General features: G+C 51.9%; 1 protein-coding gene across 2 annotated transcripts in view; it reads left to right on the top strand.

Annotated features, from left to right (window-relative positions):
* GSK3B (glycogen synthase kinase 3 beta) overlaps positions 1 to 19791 on the top strand; it is a 104475-nt gene that overhangs the window by 37365 nt on the left and 47319 nt on the right. For both annotated transcript variants that reach the window (XM_083171499.1, XM_083171498.1), the window contains exon 2: positions 1699 to 1892. In XM_083171499.1, the coding sequence (XP_083027625.1) occupies positions 1699 to 1892 (194 nt within the window). The remainder of the gene's footprint in view (positions 1 to 1698; positions 1893 to 19791) is intronic.

The following is a 19791-nucleotide window of genomic DNA, read 5'->3' as shown; positions in this document are numbered from 1 at the left end:
GTGACGGAGCTGTAGTGCAGCGTTGCAGGTGACGGAGCTGTAGTGCAGCGTTGCAGGTGACGGAGCTGTAGTGCAGCGTTGCAGGTGACGGAGCTGTAGTGCAGCGTTGCAGGTGACGGAGCTGTAGTGCAGCGTTGCAGGTGACGGAGCTGTAGGCCGGTGCTGCAGGTGACGGAGCTGTAGGCCGGTGCTGCAGGTGACGGAGCTGTAGGCCGGTGCTGCAGGTGACGGAGCTGTAGGCCACTTTGCTGCAGGTGACGGAGCTGTAGGCCACTTTGCTGCAGGTGACGGAGCTGTAGGCCACTTTGCTGCAGGTGACGGAGCTGTAGGCCACTTTGCTGCAGGTGACGGAGCTGTAGGCCACTTTGCTGCAGGTGACGGAGCTGTAGGCCACGTTGCTGCAGGTGACGGAGCTGTAGGCCACGGTGCTGCAGGTGACGGAGCTGTAGGCCACGGTGCTGCAGGTGACGGAGCTGTAGGCCACGGTGCTGCAGGTGACGGAGCTGTAGGCCACGGTGCTGCAGGTGACGGAGCTGTAGGCCACGGTGCTGCAGGTGACGGAGCTGTAGGCCACGGTGCTGCAGGCGACGGCGCTGCAGGTGACGTAGAGCTGTAGGCCGGTGCTGCAGGTGACGGAGCTGTAGGCCGGTGCTGCAGGTGACGGAGCTGTAGGCCGGTGCTGCAGGTGACGGAGCTGTAGGCCAGTGCAGAGCAATTCAGGTGGCAAAGTTTGTCCAATAGAATCTGTTCTGGCCAATGGGAAGAGCTTGCCTGCCCCCCCCCCCCCTTCATAGGACTGAATGCTGTCTTTCCTCCCCAGACAGATCTGCCTGCAGTCTATTATATCAGATTCGGCTTCTCAGTAACCCCTTGTGCTCCGCAGCATCGCTCGCACACTGTTAAATAAACCAGCGAGTCTGTCCTGCCAGCGCGGTTACGTGGTATTTCCAGCTGTGCCGGATGATGAGCGGTTACGCAGCTAATTAGTGCCAAGCGGGATAATAGTGTTTAGTCATTTGCCTCTTAATGAAGATTAACAATGCCTGCGAGGAGTAAGGAACGTGTCCGCTCTGCCAGTGTGCTGGTGCTGTACATTCCCTGGTCGTCCCCGCACCTACAGCTTCTCAGCTGCTTCCTGCATGTTCCGTGGGGCAGGCGTCCGCACCTCTGTGTTCCTGACATCATGTCTGGAACCAGCAGTCACAGCCTCCGTCACTGGTGAGTTTCCAATCTGTCTGCCCGCACGCTGGCACCAGTCCCGACATCGCCCGTCATACTGCTGTACAGTGCTGACGTGGGCTGACATGTCCTGACTAGGAGGGCGGCCTGAGAGCTGTAACCTATGATTCAGCCCCAACCACAGAGCCCTGCTGCGAGCGTAACGTATATCACGTAGGCTGACTCCGGTCATAGGACCTCTATAGGTATTTACAGGTGGCCTGTCCGATCTGCCCCCAGGGCTGCATACATGAGCACATCGCTCTGCGGATTCCTGGGGATAGCCGTGTGGACACTGTGCTGATGGGGACCCTGCTCCTCCCACTATATACCTCTCAGTCCTTGGGTGATTAGAGCATAGTATAGTTATAACATCGGTGCCATAGTGACCTTTCTCTGACGGGCAATGATGTGTAAATGTGACATGCTTTGTGTCCCCTGCGTGTGTTCCTCACCACCTGCCCTTTTTGCTTTTACCAGGAGACAAAGATGGCAGCAAAGTTACCACTGTGGTGGCCACTCCGGGCCAGGGCCCCGACCGCCAGCAAGAGGTCAGCTACACGGACACAAAGGTCATCGGCAATGGATCCTTCGGTGTGGTCTATCAGGCCAAGCTCTGCGACTCGGGGGAGCTGGTCGCCATTAAAAAGGTTCTGCAGGACAAGAGGTTTAAGGTGAGTGCGACCGGCTGAGAGTAACGTGCCTAATACTGTGGTGTTCTCATGTCCACCGTGGCAATTCCTAATCCATTAACATCACCCATTGCTTCCACATACAGACGCGGCTGCCATTCTGTCGTTAGTATCACCTGCTGCTCCCCGCAGACCAGTCACATCGCTGAGCTGCATTCACTCTGCTGCTTCCAGGGATTTGATTGGCTGCCGCCTCTGCTGTGTGTAGGTGATCACTTTAGCTAAATGCGTTATTTATAGCAAAGTAATTACAAGATACTGAGCTTTTTATAGACGCGTCCAATGTGAGCAAAACAAGGGAACTGTATGAGCGCTCTTGGATTTTCACCACACACTACTGTATTTTGGCTTATCCCATGCTACTTCTACTATGTAACTCTGTCCTCACTGACACATAACTCATCTCCTGATATACTCTGTGCTGCTGGGGACCCTGCTCCTCCCACTATATAACTCTGTCTGTGGCTTCCTGCTGCCTCTATTCCCCTCCTCACGTCATGTCACTGGCCCTGTCACATGCAGCCCTGTCCTCACTAACACATCACTCATCTCCTGATATACTCTGTGCTGCTGGGGACCCTGCTTCTCCCACTATATAACTCTGTCTGTGGCTTCCTGCTGCCTCCATTCCCCCCCTCACATCATGTCACTGTCACATGCAGCCCTGTCCTCAATGACACATCACTTATATCCTGATATACTCTGTGCTGCTGTGGGCACCCTGCTCCTCCCACTATATAACTCTCAGTCTGTGGTTTACTGCTGCCTCCATTCCCCTCCTCACATCATGTCACTGCCCCTGTCACATGCAGCCCTGTCCTCACTGACACATCCCTCATCTCCTGATATACTCTGTGCTGCTAGGGACACTGCTCCTCCCACTAGATAACTCTCAGTCTGTGGCTTCCTGCTGCCTCCATTCCCCTCCTCACATCATGTCACTGCCCCTGTCACATGCAGCCCTGTCCTCACTGACACATCACTCATCTCCTGATATACTCTGTGCTGCTGGGAACACTGCTCCTCCCACTAGATAACTCTCAGTCTGTGGCTTCCTGCTGCCTCCATTCCCCTCCTCACATCATGTCATTGCCCCTGTCACATGCAGCCCTGTCCTCACTGACACATCACTCATCTCCTGATATACTCTGTGCTGCTGGGGACCCTGCTCCTCCTACTATATAACTCTCAGTCTGTGGCTTCCTGCTGCCTCCATTCCCCTCCTCACATCATGTCACTGCCCCTGTCACATGCAGCCCTGTCCTCACTGACACATCACTCATTTCCTGATATACTCTGTGCTGCTGGGTACCCTGCTCTCCCACTATATAACTCTGTCTGTGGCTTCCTGCTGCCCCCATTCCCCTCCTCACATCCTGTCACATGCAGCACTGTCCTCACTGACACATCACTCATCTCCTGATATAATCTGTGCTGCTGTGACACCTGTTCGGCAGAATGTTTTTTTATTGCTGCGCCTCTGGCCCTACTCCAGCATCTGGTGACACGTGACCCTGGCAGTGACTTACTGCTATTAATATGCAGATTGGGCAATAGATGCTTATGATGTTGACATGCCTGTAATGGTGCCATACTCCCCCCCCCCCCCCTCCTACTGTGCTATTCTGGCTTGCCCGCTGCATGTCTCAGGAGAAGGTGCTGTAGCTGCGGGACAGGCATCGGCCGCTGCGTCCTCTAATCTCAATCAAACTTTAATCGTTCAATTAATTTAATTAATGGACTTAATTATAAGTTTTCTTGTGCTCTACCCGGAGACCTCTGAATGTGTAAGTGGGAATATAAGTGTTCCTAGGGCAGCGAGGTTCCGCGCCCGAAGCATATTATATGGGGTGTCACTGTCAATTTACGATGACACCCCAAAAAATGACCATTTGACTGTCGACATTGCCTATATCGAGCTATATAAGCTTATGTCAACCTTTTTCTTGTGACAGCCTAGTGACTGTCGACCTAGTTTGTGTCTACCTAGACATTGTCTATCATCTATACCGTAGCCTCCAGATGCAGCAGGAGGGCGATCCTGGGGTGACCAGGGAAGGAGAGGTGGATCTGGAGGTTCTGTGGGGATGCGGAAGATCCGATTGGTTACATATAGGGCTGGATACGGAACAGGGGGAAGATTTCCCTGTACCGTGTCCTGGACGCGTCGGCAATAGAGCGTGTCCAATAGGAGCGCAGCTAGCCTGCTGTGCGACGCAAAAGCCTGGTCTACATTGTTCCATCATGCACCAGTAATCTAGCAGTGCCATCAGTACGGGACCTTTATAGCAGGTTTTACATGCGTGTCCGGAAGGAGCCTGCGGACAGATCGGAACATGTGATTCCCGGTATAGGTGGTTATACATGCGTGTCGGGAAGGAGCCTGCGGACAGGTCGGAACGCGTGATTCCCAGTATAGGTGGTTATACATGCGTGTCCGGAAGGAGCCTGCGGACAGGTCGGGACGCGTGATTCCCGGTATAGGTGGTTATACATGCGTGTATGGAAGGAGCCTGCGGACAGGTCGGGACGCGTGATTCCCGGTATAGGTGGTTATACATGCGAGTCGGGAAGGAGCCTGCGGACAGGTCGGAACGCGTGATTCCCGGTATAGGTGGTTATACATGCGAGTCGGGAAGGAGCCTGCGGACAGATCGGAACATGTGATTCCCGGTATAGGTGGTTATACATGCGTGTCCGGAAGGAGCCTGCGGACAGGTCGGGATGCGTGATTCCCGGTATAGGTGGTTATACATGCGTGTATGGAAGGAGCCTGCGGACAGGTCGGAACGCGTGATTCCCGGTATAGGTGGTTATACATGCGTGTCCGGAAGGAGCCTGCGGACAGGTCGGAACGCGTGATTCCCGGTATAGGTGGTTATACATGTGTGTTGGGAAGGAGCCTGCGGACAGATCGGAACGCGTGATTCCCGGTATAGGTGGTTATACATGCGTGTTGGGAAGGAGCCTGCGGATAGATCGGAACATGTGATTCCCGTTATAGGTGGTTATACATGCGTGTATGAAAGGAGCCTGCGGACATATCGGAACGCGTGATTCCCGGTATAGGTGGTTATACATGCGTGTCTGGAAGGAGCCTACGGATAGATCGGAACACGTGATTCCCGGTATAGGTGGTTATACATGCTTGTATGGAAGGAGCCTGCGGACAGAACGGAACACGCGATTCTCGGTATAGGTGGTTATACATGTGTGTATGGAAGGAGCCTGCGGAGAGAACGGAACACGTGATTCCCGGTATAGGTGGTTATACATGCGTGTATGAAAGGAGCCTGCGGACATATCGGAACGCGTGATTCCCGGTATAGGTGGTTATACATGCGTGTATGGAAGGAGCCTGCGGACAGAACGGAACACGTGATTCCCGGTATAGGTGGTTATACATGCGTGTCTGGAAGGAGCCTGCGAACAGAACACGTGATTCCCGGTATAGGTGGTTATACATGCGTGTCTGGAAGGAGCCTGCGGACATATCGGAACGTGCGATTCCCGGTTTAGGTGGTTATACATGCGTGTCTGGAAGGAGCCTGCGAACAGAACACGTGATTCCCGGTATAGGTGGTTATACATGCGTGTCTGGAAGGAGCCTGCGGACATATCGGAACGCATGATTCCCGGTATAGGTGGTTATACATGCGTGTATGGAAGGAGCCTGCGGACAGAACGGAACACGTGATTCCCGGTATAGGTGGTTATACATGCGTGTCTGGAAGGAGCCTGCGAACAGAACACGTGATTCCCGGTATAGGTGGTTATACATGCGTGTCTGGAAGGAGCCTGCGGACATATCGGAACGTGTGATTCCCGGTATAGGTGGTTATACATGCGTGTATGAAAGGAGCCTGCGGACATATCGGAACGCGTGATTCCCGGTATAGGTGGTTATACATGCGTGTATGGAAGGAGCCTGCGGACAGAACGGAACGCGTGATTCCCGGTATAGGTGGTTATACATGCTTGTATGGAAGGAGCCTGCGGAGAGATCGGAACACGTGATTCCCGGTATACGTGGTTATACATGCGTGTCTGGAAGGAGCCTGCGGACAGAACGGAACACGTGATTCCCGGTATAGGTGGTTATACATGCGTGTATGGAAGGAGCCTGCGGACATATCGGAACGTGCGATTCCCGGTATAGGTGGTTATACATGCGTGTATGGAAGGAGCCTGCGGCGAGATCGGAACATGTGATTCCCGGTATAGGTGGTTATACATGCGTGTATGGAAGGAGCCTGCGGACAGAACGGAACACGTGATTCCCGGTATAGGTGGTTATACATGCGTGTATGGAAGGAGCCTGCGGACAGGTCGGGACGCGTGATTCCCGGTATAGGTGGTTATACATGCGTGTCCGGAAGGAGCCTGCGGACAGGTCGGGATGCGTGATTCCCGGTATAGGTGGTTATACATGCGAGTCGTGAAGGAGCCTGCGGACAGAACGGAACACGTGATTCCCGGTATAGGTGGTTATACATGCTTGTATGGAAGGAGCCTGCGGACAGGTCGGAACGCGTGATACCCGGTATAGGTGGTTATACATGCGTGTATGGAAGGAGCCTGCGGACAGGTCGGAACGCGTGATTCCCGGTATAGGTGGTTATACATGCGTGTCCGGAAGGAGCCTGCGGACAGGTCGGAACGCGTGATTCCCGGTATAGGTGGTTATACATGCGTGTCCGGAAGGAGCCTGCGGACAGGTCGGAACGCGTGATTCCCGGTATAGGTGGTTATACATGTGTGTTGGGAAGGAGCCTGCGGACAGATCGGAACGCGTGATTCCCGGTATAGGTGGTTATACATGCGTGTTGGGAAGGAGCCTGCGGATAGATCGGAACATGTGATTCCCGTTATAGGTTGTTATACATGCGTGTATGAAAGGAGCCTGCGGACATATCGGAACGCGTGATTCCCGGTATAGGTGGTTATGGCCCTCCTACCTCCATGTCTGTCTGTTGTTACCCAGTTTGTTTTATCACTGTTTACTATTGTAAAGCGCAACGGAATCTGCTGCGCTATATAAGAAACTGCAAATAAATAAATAAATAAATAATACATGCGTGTATGGAAGGAGCCTACGGATAGATCGGAACACGCGATTCCCGGTATAGGTGGTTATACATGCGTGTATGGAAGGAGCCTGCGAACGGAACACGTGATTCCGGTATAGGTGGTTATACATGCGTGTATGGAAGGAGCCTGCGAACAGAACACGTGATTCCCGGTATAGGTTGTTATACATGCTTGTATGGAAGGAGCCTGCGGACAGAACGGAACACGCGATTCTCGGTATAGGTGGTTATACATGTGTGTATGGAAGGAGCCTGCGGAGAGAACGGAACACGTGATTCCCGGTATAGGTGGTTATACATGCGTGTATGAAAGGAGCCTGCGGACATATCGGAACGCGTGATTCCCGGTATAGGTGGTTATACATGCGTGTCTGGAAGGAGCCTGCGGACAGAACGGAACACGTGATTCCCGGTATAGGTGGTTATACATGCGTGTATGGAAGGAGCCTGCGGACATATCGGAACGTGCGATTCCCGGTATAGGTGGTTATACATGCGTGTATGGAAGGAGCCTGCGGCGAGATCGGAACATGTGATTCCCGGTATAGGTGGTTATACATGCGTGTATGGAAGGAGCCTGCGGACAGAACGGAACACGTGATTCCCGGTATAGGTGGTTATACATGCGTGTATGGAAGGAGCCTGCGGACATATCGGAACGTGCGATTCCCGGTATAGGTGGTTATACATGCGTGTCTGGAAGGAGCCTGCGGACATATCGGAACACGTGATTCCCGGTATAGGTGGTTATACATGCGTGTCTGGAAGGAGCCTGCGGACATATCAGAACACGTGATTCCCAGTATAGGTGGTTATACATGCGTGTATGGAAGGAGCCTGCGGACATATCGGAACACGCGATTCCCGGTATAGGTGGTTATACATGCGTGTATGGAAGGAGCCTGCGGACCGATCGGCACACGTGATTCCCGGTATAGGTGGTTATACATGCGTGTCCGGAAGGAGCCTGCGGACCGATCAGGACGCGTGATTCGCGGTATAGGTGGTTATACATGCGTGTCCGGAAGGAGCCTGCGGACCGATCGGCACACGTGATTCCCGGTATAGGTGGTTATACATGTGTGTCCGGAAGGAGCCTGCGGACCGATCGGCACGCGTGATTCCCGGTATAGGTGCTAGGAGTCACCCAGCATCTCCATGGCACATACAGGGAGGTGGTGTCTGCACCGTTATGTACCTCTCCTGTGCCCTCTAAGAACTGGTTGCACTGAGCCTGGTGCCGATCGTGGCGTGACCTGCAAGGGTTCAGCACTGCACCGCGGCACAGTAGGTAGGGGATATCGTGCAGTGTACGGCAGCTGGCGGTGGCACCCCCCAGCACATCACAGAACCGGTCCTGTGATTGATGAGGGGCTGTTCCTGATGGCCTGTCTGTGCCAGCTGTCATCTCCCCCTCTTCATATTGTAGTAGTGCAACAGCTGTAGGAGCAGACACCCAAATCCTCAGCCAGACCCTCCCCCACCAGGACTTCCACACAGAGCAGGGACAAAGGAATGAAGAGGTCACATTAACCCCTCCCGGCCTGTGCAACGTCACACTGAGCCACTGTCACTTACATAATGTGTCTGAGCGCGGGAGGCCGCAGGGAATCCCATCCCCCCCATCCCTTCCCCTCCCTCCGGATGGGTGTATTGGGGAGGGGAATGTCACAGGCTGTGGGATAACGCAGAGTGATAGAGAAGGGTTAATGTGAGGGGGGTGGGGTATTTAAAAATACTCTTCGCTGTCCCTGATAGTTATTGTACCCCTGGCAGTTCTGTGGCTGCAGATCCATGGTGATAAAACCACTCAGAACCAGCAGTGTGTGTTTATATGTATACTGGTGGTGTGCTATGTGTGTGTATATATATATACTGGTGGTGTGCTGTATGTGTGTGTATATATATATGTATACTGGTGGTGTGCTGTGTGTGTGTGTGTGTGTGTGTGTGTGTGTGTATGTGTGTGTGTGTGTGTGTGTGTGTGTGTGTGTGTATATATATATATATATATATATATATATATATATATATATATATATATATATATATATATATATATATATATATATATATATATATATATATATATACTGGTGGTGTGCTGTGTGTGTATATGTATACTGGTGGTGTGCTGTGTGTGTGTATATGTATACTGGTGGTGTGCTGTGTGTGTATATGTGTACTGGTGGTGTGCTGTGTGTGTATATGTGTACTGGTGGTGTGCTGTGTGTGTGTATATATATATATATGTATACTGGTGGTGTGCCATGTGTGTATATATGTATACTGGTGGTGTGCTGTGTGTGTATATGTGTACTGGTGGTGTGCTGTGTGTGTATATGTATACTGGTGGTGTGCATTTGAATGCCCCGCTCTTGCATCCAAGCCATGTACCACTCTTTGGTGGTACATGGCTTGGATGCAAGAGCGGGGCATTCAAATGCAGTGGCTGCGTCAATTGCCAATATATGTTAACAGGTGATTCCTTCTGCAACCCCAAGACGGGCATCGTGTTCAAGTTGAAACAACGCATGAACTGTGATAGTAAATAAGTTATATATGTCATCGTATGCCCTTGCAAATACCTGTATATCGGAAAGACGATCCGGATGCTTAAGGAGCGAATAGGTATGCATCGCTCATCGATTAAGAAAGCTATGACTATTCGTGACCAAACTACCCCACCAGTGGCTAGACACTTTTTCGAAGCAGGCCATACTATGAAGGACTTTAAATTTATGCCACTCTTCCAAATTAAGGCCCCCAAAAGAGGAGGGGATCGTCATCTTACCCTTCTACAGAAAGAATGTGAATTCATTTATAATCTGAATTCCCTTGCCCCAGAGGGCCTTAATGAAGAAAATAATTTGAATGTCTTTCTGTAGTGGGACTACTTGTGTATATATGATGGTATTACTTACCAGTTATAACTTTGGTGACAATTATGCTTTATTGGGTGGCTGTATTGGCCACCATTACCCTTCGTGTGCTAGACTGACTTTAGCACAAGCCATACTGGCGTAATCTGTATATATTCCTCTTCTTCACTAGGGTCACTACTTATTTTTGGTGCATATTTTATTACATATTTGGTGTGTGGTTTTGTAATTATATTCAGATTTCTGTATATAATAACTTTTTTCTTGGCATTTTTCTTAATGTTTGATGGACATAAGTTGAAAAGCATTCCCAATGTGTAGCCTATGATGTGGGCCATCATCGGTAACAGACAGCCATTCACTCACCAGATGTCCACTCTCTACCATGGTTTTAATAGCCTAGTGTTATATGTTGATATTCCGCTTGTATTTAACACTGTATTTACTGCCTGCGCTGACACCTATGTCATGGCCGTGCGTTCCACGGTCTGACTATGGGCGTTCCAGCGGCAGTAGCTAGGACACTTCCTGTACGGGTAGCCCTGCCTTGTTTGACGCGGATGTCATGGCCGTGCGTTCCACGTCCTGACTCCATGCGTTCCAGCGGCAGTGAGGCTCCCATGCGCCAGCGATCTGTCGGCGGGACACGCTGCTCATACCGGAGGGGATGAGCGGCGGTGGACTTGCATGATGGGATCAACGGGCGTTGTTCGGCAGGTAGTCAGTTTCACTTACATTGTATATTTGTGAGATTTGTTTATGCCGATTCCGGAAACCGGATATGCGGTTCACTTGCGGTTCACAGCACAGGTGTACCAGGTGAGTTAGTGTGACAGGTGAGTGCTGTTTGGCCGATTTTGGCGCCATCTGGGGCTTTATATATGGCTTACAATCTAGTTATGCTCATACCCTTGAGGAAGGTGGTCGCACCACCGAAACAGGCTGTCGGGTATACATGCTGTGGAATTGGTGGCAGGTCCCCCTATGACGCTATGATGGGCTGTGGATAAGTAACCTGCACCTACTTACTTGTTTTTTGATTCCTATGTAATGCCATGTGCTGCAACTTTTTCATCTACATAAAGATGTTTCTTTCTTCAACTTGGTGTGCAGACCACTCTCTGTTAAAGGAGAACACCCAGTATATATATATATATATATATATATATATATATATATATATATATATATATATATATATATATATATATATATATATATATATATATATATATATATATATACTGGTGGTGTGCTGTGTGTGTATATACTCTATTTATGCTGGTGGTGTGCCGTGTGTGTATATGTATATGTATGCTGGTGGTGTGCCGTGTGTGTGTGTGTGTGTATATATGTTATATATATATATATATATATATATATATATATATATATATATATATATATATATATATATGTATGTATGTATGTATACTGGTGGTGTGCCATGTGTATATATGTATACTGGTGGTGTGCTGTGTGTGTATATATATATATATATATATATATATATATATATATATATATATATACTGGTGGTGTGCTGTGTGTGTATGTGTGTATGTATGTATGTATGTATATATATATATATATATATATATATATATATATATATATGTGTGTGTGTGTGTGTGTGTGTGTGTGTGTGTGTGTGTGTGTGTGTGTGTGTGTGTGTGTGTGTGTATACTGGTGGTGTGTGTGTGTGTGTGTATGTATATGTATATATATATATATATGTATGTATACTGGTGGTGTGCCATGTGTATATATGTATACTGGTGGTGTGCTGTGTGTGTATATACTCTATTTATGCTGGTGGTGTGCCGTGTGTGTGTGTGTATATGTATGCTGGTGGTGTGCTGTGTGTGTGTATATATATATATATATATGTATACTGGTGGTGTGCTGTGTGTGTATATATATGTATACTGGTGGTGTGCCATGTGTATATATGTATACTGGTGGTGTGCTGTGTGTGTGTGTGTATATATATGTATACTGGTGGTGTGCCATGTGTATATATGTATACTGGTGGTGTGCTGTGTGTGTATATACTCTATTTATGCTGGTGGTGTGCCGTGTGTGTATATGTATGCTGGTGGTGTGCCGTGTGTGGGGTGTGTGGATCATTAGGTCTACACAATGATGGTTGACTCCATTAGGTCGACATTGGTCTAGGTCGACATAAGCATTAGGTCGACACGGTTTTACACATTTTTTTTTTTTTACCAGAATGTCGACACAGCCGACATGGACACTGAAACATAGCGCTGCGTCCCGTCGCATGGCTCTCTGCACTCACCATGCTTCGGACAGTATTATTATTCTCCCTCCACGCCCTATTGGATGGTAGGGCATGAAATTCCACCTGTCGGCACATGTCGACTCCAAAAAGTCTAAACCCCCATGTCGACCGTTTGACTGTCGACCTTGCCCATGTCGTCCTAATGCTAGTGTCAACCTAAAGACCTGTCAACCCAGACCCATGTTGACCTAATGCTTGTCGAACATCATGCTGTAGACCTAATGACCGTATCCCTGTGTGTGTGTGTGTGTGTATATGTATACTGGTGGTGTGCCATGTATTAATACCATGTATTGCCCCCTTTAACATCAATGACAGGTTGTAGTCTCTTGTGGTAGTTGTGGATGAGGCTCTTTATTGTCTCAGATGGTAAAGCTGCCCATTCTTCTTGGCAAAAGCCTCCAGTTCCTGTAAGCTCTTGGGCTGTCTAGTATGAGCTGCAGGTGTGAGATCTCCCCAGAGCGGCTTAATGATACTGAGGTCAGGAGACGGAGATGGCCACTCCAGAACCTTCACTTTATTCTGCTGTAGCCAATGAACACCGGGACTGTAGTTGCTGGGTGAGGTGGTTGGTACTGTGATACACCGGGACTGTAGCTGCAGGGTGAGGTGGTTGGCACTGTGATACACTGGGACTGTAGCTGCAGGGTGAGGTGGTTGGTACTGTGATACACCGGGACTGTAGCTGCAGGGTGAGGTGGTTGGCACTGTGATACCCCGGGACTGTAGCTGCAGGGTGAGGCGGTTGGTACTGTGATACCCCGGGACTGTAGCTGCAGGGTGAGGCGGTTGGTACTGTGATACCCCGGGACTGTAGCTGCAGGGTGAGGCGGTTGGCACTGTGATACCCCGGGACTGTAGCTGCAGGGTGAGGCGGTTGGTACTGTGATACCCCGGGACTGTAGCTGCAGGGTGAGGTGGTTGGCACTGTGATACCCCGGGACTGTAGCTGCAGGGTGAGGCGGTTGGCACTGTGATACCCCGGGACTGTAGTTGCAGGGTGAGGTGGTTGGTACTGTGATACACCGGGAGTGTAGCTGCAGGGTGAGGTTGTTGGTACAGTGATACACCGGGACTGTAGTTGCAGGGTGAGGTGGTTGGTACTGTGATACCCCGGGACTGTAGCTGCAGGGTGAGGTGGTTGGCACTGTGATACACCGGGACTGTAGCTGCAGGGTGAGGTGGTTGGTACTGTGATACACCGGGACTGTAGCTGCAGGGTGAGGCGGTTGGCACTGTGATACGCTGGGACTGTAGCTATAGGGTGAGGCGGTTGGTACTGTGATACACCGGGACTGTAGTTGCAGGGTGAGGTGGTTGGTACTGTGATACACCGGGAGTGTAGCTGCAGGGTGAGGTTGTTGGTACAGTGATACACCGGGACTGTAGCTGCAGGGTGAGGCGGTTGGCACTGTGATACACTGGGACTGTAGCTGCAGGGTGAGGTGGTTGGTACTGTGATACCCCGGGACTGTAGCTATAGGGTGAGACGGTTGGCACTGTGATACGCTGGGACTGTAGCTATAGGGTGAGGCGGTTGGCACTGTGATACACCGGGACTGTAGCTATAGGGTGAGGCGGTTGGCACTGTGATACACTGGGACTGTAGCTGCAGGGTGAGGTGGTTGGTACAATGATACACTGGGACTGTAGCTACAGGGTGAGGTGGTTGGCACTGTGATACCCCGGGACTGTAGCTGCAGGGTGAGGTTGTCGGCACTGTGATACACCGGGACTGTAGCTATAGGTTGAGGCGGTTGGCACTGTGATACACCGGGACTGTAGCTGCAGGGTGAGGTGGTTGGCACTGTGATACACCGGGAGTGTAGCTGCAGGGTGAGGTGGTCGGCACTGTGATACACCGGGACTGTAGCTGCAGGGTGAGGTGGTTGGCACTGAGATACACCAGGACTGTAGCTGCAGGGTGAGGTGGTTGGTACTGTGATACACCGGGACTGTAGCTGCAGGGTGAGGTGGTTGGCACTGTGATACACCGGGACTGTAGCTGCAGGGTGAGGTGGTTGGTACTGTGATACCCCGGGACTGTAGCTGCAGGGTGAGGTGGTTGGTACTGTGATACCCCGGGACTGTAGCTGCAGGGTGAGGTGGTTGGTACTGTGATACCCCGGGACTGTAGCTGCAGGGTGAGGTGGTTGGTACTGTGATACTCCGGGACTGTAGCTGCAGGGTGAGGTGGTTGGTACTGTGATACCCCGGGACTGTAGCTGCAGGGTGAGGTGGTTGGTACAGTGATACCCCGGGACTGTAGCTGCAGGGTGAGGCTGTTGGCACTGTGATACACTGGGACTGTAGCTGCAGGGTGAGGCGGTTGGCACTGTGATACACTGGGACTGTAGCTATAGGGTGAGGCGGTTGGCACTGTGATACACCGGGAGTGTAGCTGCAGGGTGAGGTTGTTGGTACAGTGATACACCGGGACTGTAGTTGCAGGGTGAGGTGGTTGGTACTGTGATACCCCGGGACTGTAGCTGCAGGGTGAGGTGGTTGGCACTGTGATACACCGGGACTGTAGCTGCAGGGTGAGGTGGTTGGTACTGTGATACACCGGGACTGTAGCTGCAGGGTGAGGCGGTTGGCACTGTGATACGCTGGGACTGTAGCTATAGGGTGAGGCGGTTGGTACTGTGATACACCGGGACTGTAGTTGCAGGGTGAGGTGGTTGGTACTGTGATACACCGGGAGTGTAGCTGCAGGGTGAGGTTGTTGGTACAGTGATACACCGGGACTGTAGTTGCAGGGTGAGGTGGTTGGTACTGTGATACCCCGGGACTGTAGCTGCAGGGTGAGGTGGTTTGCACTGTGATACACTGGGACTGTAGCTACAGGGTGAGGTTGTCGGCACTGAGATACACCGGGACTGTAGCTGCAGGGTGAGGTGGTCGGCACTGTGATACACTGGGACTGTAGCTGCAGGGTGAGGTGGTCGGCACTGAGATACACACGGGACTGTAGTTGCAGGGTGAGGTGGTTGGTACTGTGATACACCGGGACTGTAGTTGCAGGGTGAGGTGGTTGGTACTGTGATACACCGGGACTGTAGCTGCAGGGTGAGGCGGTTGGTACTGTGATACACCGGGACTGTAGCTGCAGGGTGAGGCGGTTGGCACTGTGATACGCTGGGACTGTAGCTATAGGGTGAGGCGGTTGGCACTGTGATACACTGGGACTGTAGCTGCAGGGTGAGGCTGTTGGCACTGTGATACACCGGGACTGTAGTTGCAGGGTGAGGTGGTTGGTACTGTGATACCCCGGGACTGTAGCTGCAGGGTGAGGTGGTTGGCACTGTGATACACCGGGACTGTAGCTGCAGGGTGAGGTGGTTGGTACTGTGATACACCGGGACTGTAGCTGCAGGGTGAGGCGGTTGGCACTGTGATACGCTGGGACTGTAGCTATAGGGTGAGGCGGTTGGCACTGTGATACACCGGGAGTGTAGCTGCAGGGTGAGGTTGTTGGTACAGTGATACACCGGGACTGTAGCTGCAGGGTGAGGTGGTTGGCATTGTGATACACTGGGACTGTAGCTACAGGGTGAGGTTGTCGGCACTGTGATACACCGGGACTGTAGCTGCAGGGTGAGGTGGTCGGCACTGTGATACACTGGGACTGTAGCTGCAGGGTGAGGTGGTTGGTACTGTGATACCCCGGGACTGTAGCTGCAGGGTGAGGCTGTTGGCACTGTGATACACTGGGACTGTAGCTGCGGGTGAGGTGGTTGGTACTGTGATACACCGGGACTGTAGCTGCAGGGTGAGGTGGTTGGTACTGTGATCCACTGGGACTGTAGCTGCAGGGTGAGGTGGTTGGTACTGTGATACACTGGGACTGTAGCTGCAGGGTGAGGCGGTTGGCACTGTGATACGCTGGGACTGTAGCTATAGGGTGAGGCGGTTGGCACTGTGATACACCGGGAGTGTAGCTGCAGGGTGAGGTGGTTGGTACTGAGATACACCGGGACTGTAGCTGCAGGGTGAGGTGGTCGGCACACTGATACACCACCTCACCCTGCAGTATATATACTTCACATAGGTCTAAGACTAGACCAGGCCGGCACTCTGGAGACGAACACCATAAGAAAAGAGACTACACCATGTCGGCTGCGGAGATATATATATAGCTTCTTTTTCCTATGATACCCCAGGGTGATGTCCAATACTGAAGTGCCTTATTACTCTATAAGAAGCAGTTCACTTTGTACTACTCATTATACAGCTATCCCTGAATGACCCCCGATGAAGTCTCTCTGTAGATGAAACGCGTTGCATCCTTCTCTATATTGATAATATCTCACTTACGTATGAAGAGATCTGCATTTTGGGGAACTTTTCTCTGCTTTTACGAACCAAAGACTTTTTAGAAAATAAAACACCACCTATATATGGACTTCTCATTTATTATCGAGCCTACGAACGCCACTTGATTAGGAATACAGTTGTCTGTACATTGTTTCTTTGTTTCCTTTCCAATGGGAAGTTGTGCAGGACAGGCAGCCATAGTTCTATACAGTATATTTGTGTATTAGAAATATTCTGTTGAGCATAATTTAAGGAGTGTTTCATATGTATGTCGCAAAAGCTAATCTGCTACCGTCTGTGTTTGGGCGTGTGTGTGTGTGTGTGTGTGTATGTGTATATAGATATATATAGATATATAGATATATATATCTATATATCTATATCTATATCAAACGATGCAGCACTCGGAGGGCTTTTAAAAGTGCTTTTTATTGAAAAAAGTGCATCAACGTTTCTGGGTTCAGGACCCCATCGTCAGGATGGGTTATATATATATATATATATATATATCAGCATGGGACAGCTCGCACAGCACATACACGGTGAAGGATCGCAGTGCATCAGCCAGATAGAAAAGCGGCAGTGTCTCCACGGTACACACGACGGGACTTGGACACAGCACGTCAGGAAGCCACACCCCAACGCGTTTCGTCATCAAGGACTTTGTCAAGGGATTGAATACAGTCCAAATACGGGCAGTGTGACTGTGCTGCCGGCATGCCTGACACTGTGCAGACCCCCATCTGTACGGACAGTGTGACTGTGATGCCGGCATGCCTGACACTGTGCAGACCCCCATCTGTACGGGCAGTGTGACTGTGCTGCCGGCATGCCTGACACTGCGCAGACCCCCATCTGTACGGGCAGTGTGACTGTGCTGCCGGCATGCCTGACACTGCGCAGACCCCCATCTGTACGGGCAGTGTGACTGTGATGCCGGCATGCCTGACACTGCGCAGATCCCCATCTGTACGGGCAGTGTGACTGTGCTGCCGGCATGCCTGACACTGCGCAGACCCCCATCTGTACGGCAGTGTGACTGTGATGCCGGCATGCCTGACACTGCGCAGACCCCCATCTATACGGGCAGTGTGACTGTGCTGCCGGCATGCCTGACACTGCGCAGACCCCCATCTGTACGGCAGTGTGACTGTGATGCCGGCATGCCTGATACTGCGCAGACCCCCATCTGTAAGGGCAGTGTGACTGTGCTGCCGGCATGCCTGACACTGCGCAGACCCCCATCTGTACGGGCAGTGTGACTGTGCTGCAGGCATGCCTGGCACTGCGCAGACCCCCATCTGTACGGGCAGTGTGACTGTGCTGCAGGCATGCCTGGCACTGCGCAGACCCCCATCTGTACGGGCAGTGTGACTGTGCTGCCGGCATGCCTGACACTGCGCAGACCCCCATCTATACGGGCAGTGTGACTGTGCTGCCGGCATGCCTGATACTGCGCAGACCCCCATCTGTAAGGGCAGTGTGACTGTGCTGCCGGCATGCCTGACACTGCGCAGACCCCCATCTGTACGGGCAGTGTGACTGTGCTGCAGGCATGCCTGGCACTGCGCAGACCCCCATCTGTACGGGCAGTGTGACTGTGCTGCCGGCATGCCTGACACTGCGCAGACCCCCATCTATACGGGCAGTGTGACTGTGCTGCCGGCATGCCTGACACTGCGCAGACCCCCATCTATACGGGCAGTGTGACTGTGCTGCCGGCATGCCTGACACTGCGCAGACCCCCATCTGTACGGGCAGTGTGACTGTGCTGCCGGCATGCCTGACACTGCGCAGACCCCCATCTGTACGGGCAGTGTGACTGTGCTGCCGGCATGCCTGACACTGCGCAGACCCCCATCTGTACGGGCAGTGTGACTGTGCTGCAGGCATGCCTGGCACTGCGCAGACCCCCATCTATACGGGTAGTGTGACTGTGCTGCCGGCATGCCTGGTACTGCGCAGACCCCCATCTGTAAGGGCAGTGTGACTGTGCTGCCGGCATGCCTGACACTGCGCAGACCCCCATCTGTACGGCAGTGTGACTGTGATGCCGGCATGCCTGACACTGCGCAGACCCCCATCTATACGGGCAGTGTGACTGTGCTGCCGGCATGCCTGACACTGTGCAGACCCCCATCTGTACGGCAGTGTGACTGTGATGCCGGCATGCCTGACACTGCGCAGACCCCCATCTATACGGGCAGTGTGACTGTGCTGCCGGCATGCCTGACACTGTGCAGACCCCCATCTGTACGGGCAGTGTGACTGTGCTGCCGGCATGCCTGACACTGCGCAGACCCCCATCTGTACGGGCAGTGTGACTGTGCTGCATTAGGCAGGTGACATCCGCGCTGGTTAGACCATTTCCTTTCCTTCTCCATAGACTGGGCAGCAGCCATCTCCTACAGAGCAGCCATAAATCCCAGGCTCTGGCCTGTGCAGCCGCCATGTGTTAGAGATTACAGCGCTGGAGAGCTGGCTGCACATGTCCCTGTACTCTGTGCCGATGTCCCAGCATCTCCATCTCCTGACCTCCAGCGTAACCTTCGCTGCGCTCTTCCTGCTGCTCTCATTCCACTCCTCCGGTCTGTGCTGTTCGGCCATTATGTCACACGTTACAGCTATAATTACCTGCTGTAAGCCTGCCAGGGATTTCTTGGCCCAAAAATAGCAGCGTGGAAGTGTAACAGGCGGGAGATCTGCGCTCACTCCTGCATTGTCCTGTATGGGAACAGGTGTTAGCATTGTACCCTGGTACGTGCCCTCTGATCAATGGGCATCACTTGTTATCTGCCACCCCTATTGCCTATTACATTGGCACCACACAGGCGGTCACAGAGCGGGTGGTAATATGTTACGCTGATGCCGGACAGGCGGTCACACAGGTGGCGGTAATACGTTACGCTGGACAGGCGGTCACACAGGTGGCGGTTATACATTACGCTGATGCCGGACAGGCGGTCACACAGGTGGCGGTAATACGTTACGCTGGACAGGCGGTCACACAGGTTGCGGTAATATGTTACGCTGATGCCGGACAGGCGGTCACACAGGTGGCGGTAATACGTTATGCTGATGCCGGACAGGCGGTCACACAGGTGGTGGTAATACGTTACATTGATGCTGGACAGGCGGTCACACAGGTGGTGGTAATACGTTACGCTAATGCAGGACAGGCGGTCACACAGGTGGCGGTAATACATAATGCTGGACAGGCGGTCACACAGGTGGCGGTAATACGTTACATTGATGCCGGACAGGCGGTTACACAGGTGGCAGTAATA

This window comes from Crinia signifera, chromosome 2, assembly GCF_055691185.1.
Source record: "Crinia signifera chromosome 2, ASM5569118v1, whole genome shotgun sequence".
In the NCBI taxonomy this organism is placed as follows: Eukaryota; Metazoa; Chordata; class Amphibia; order Anura; family Myobatrachidae; genus Crinia; species Crinia signifera.
Note: the sequence above shows the minus strand (reverse complement) of the source record. Positions and strands in the feature narration are given on the sequence as shown.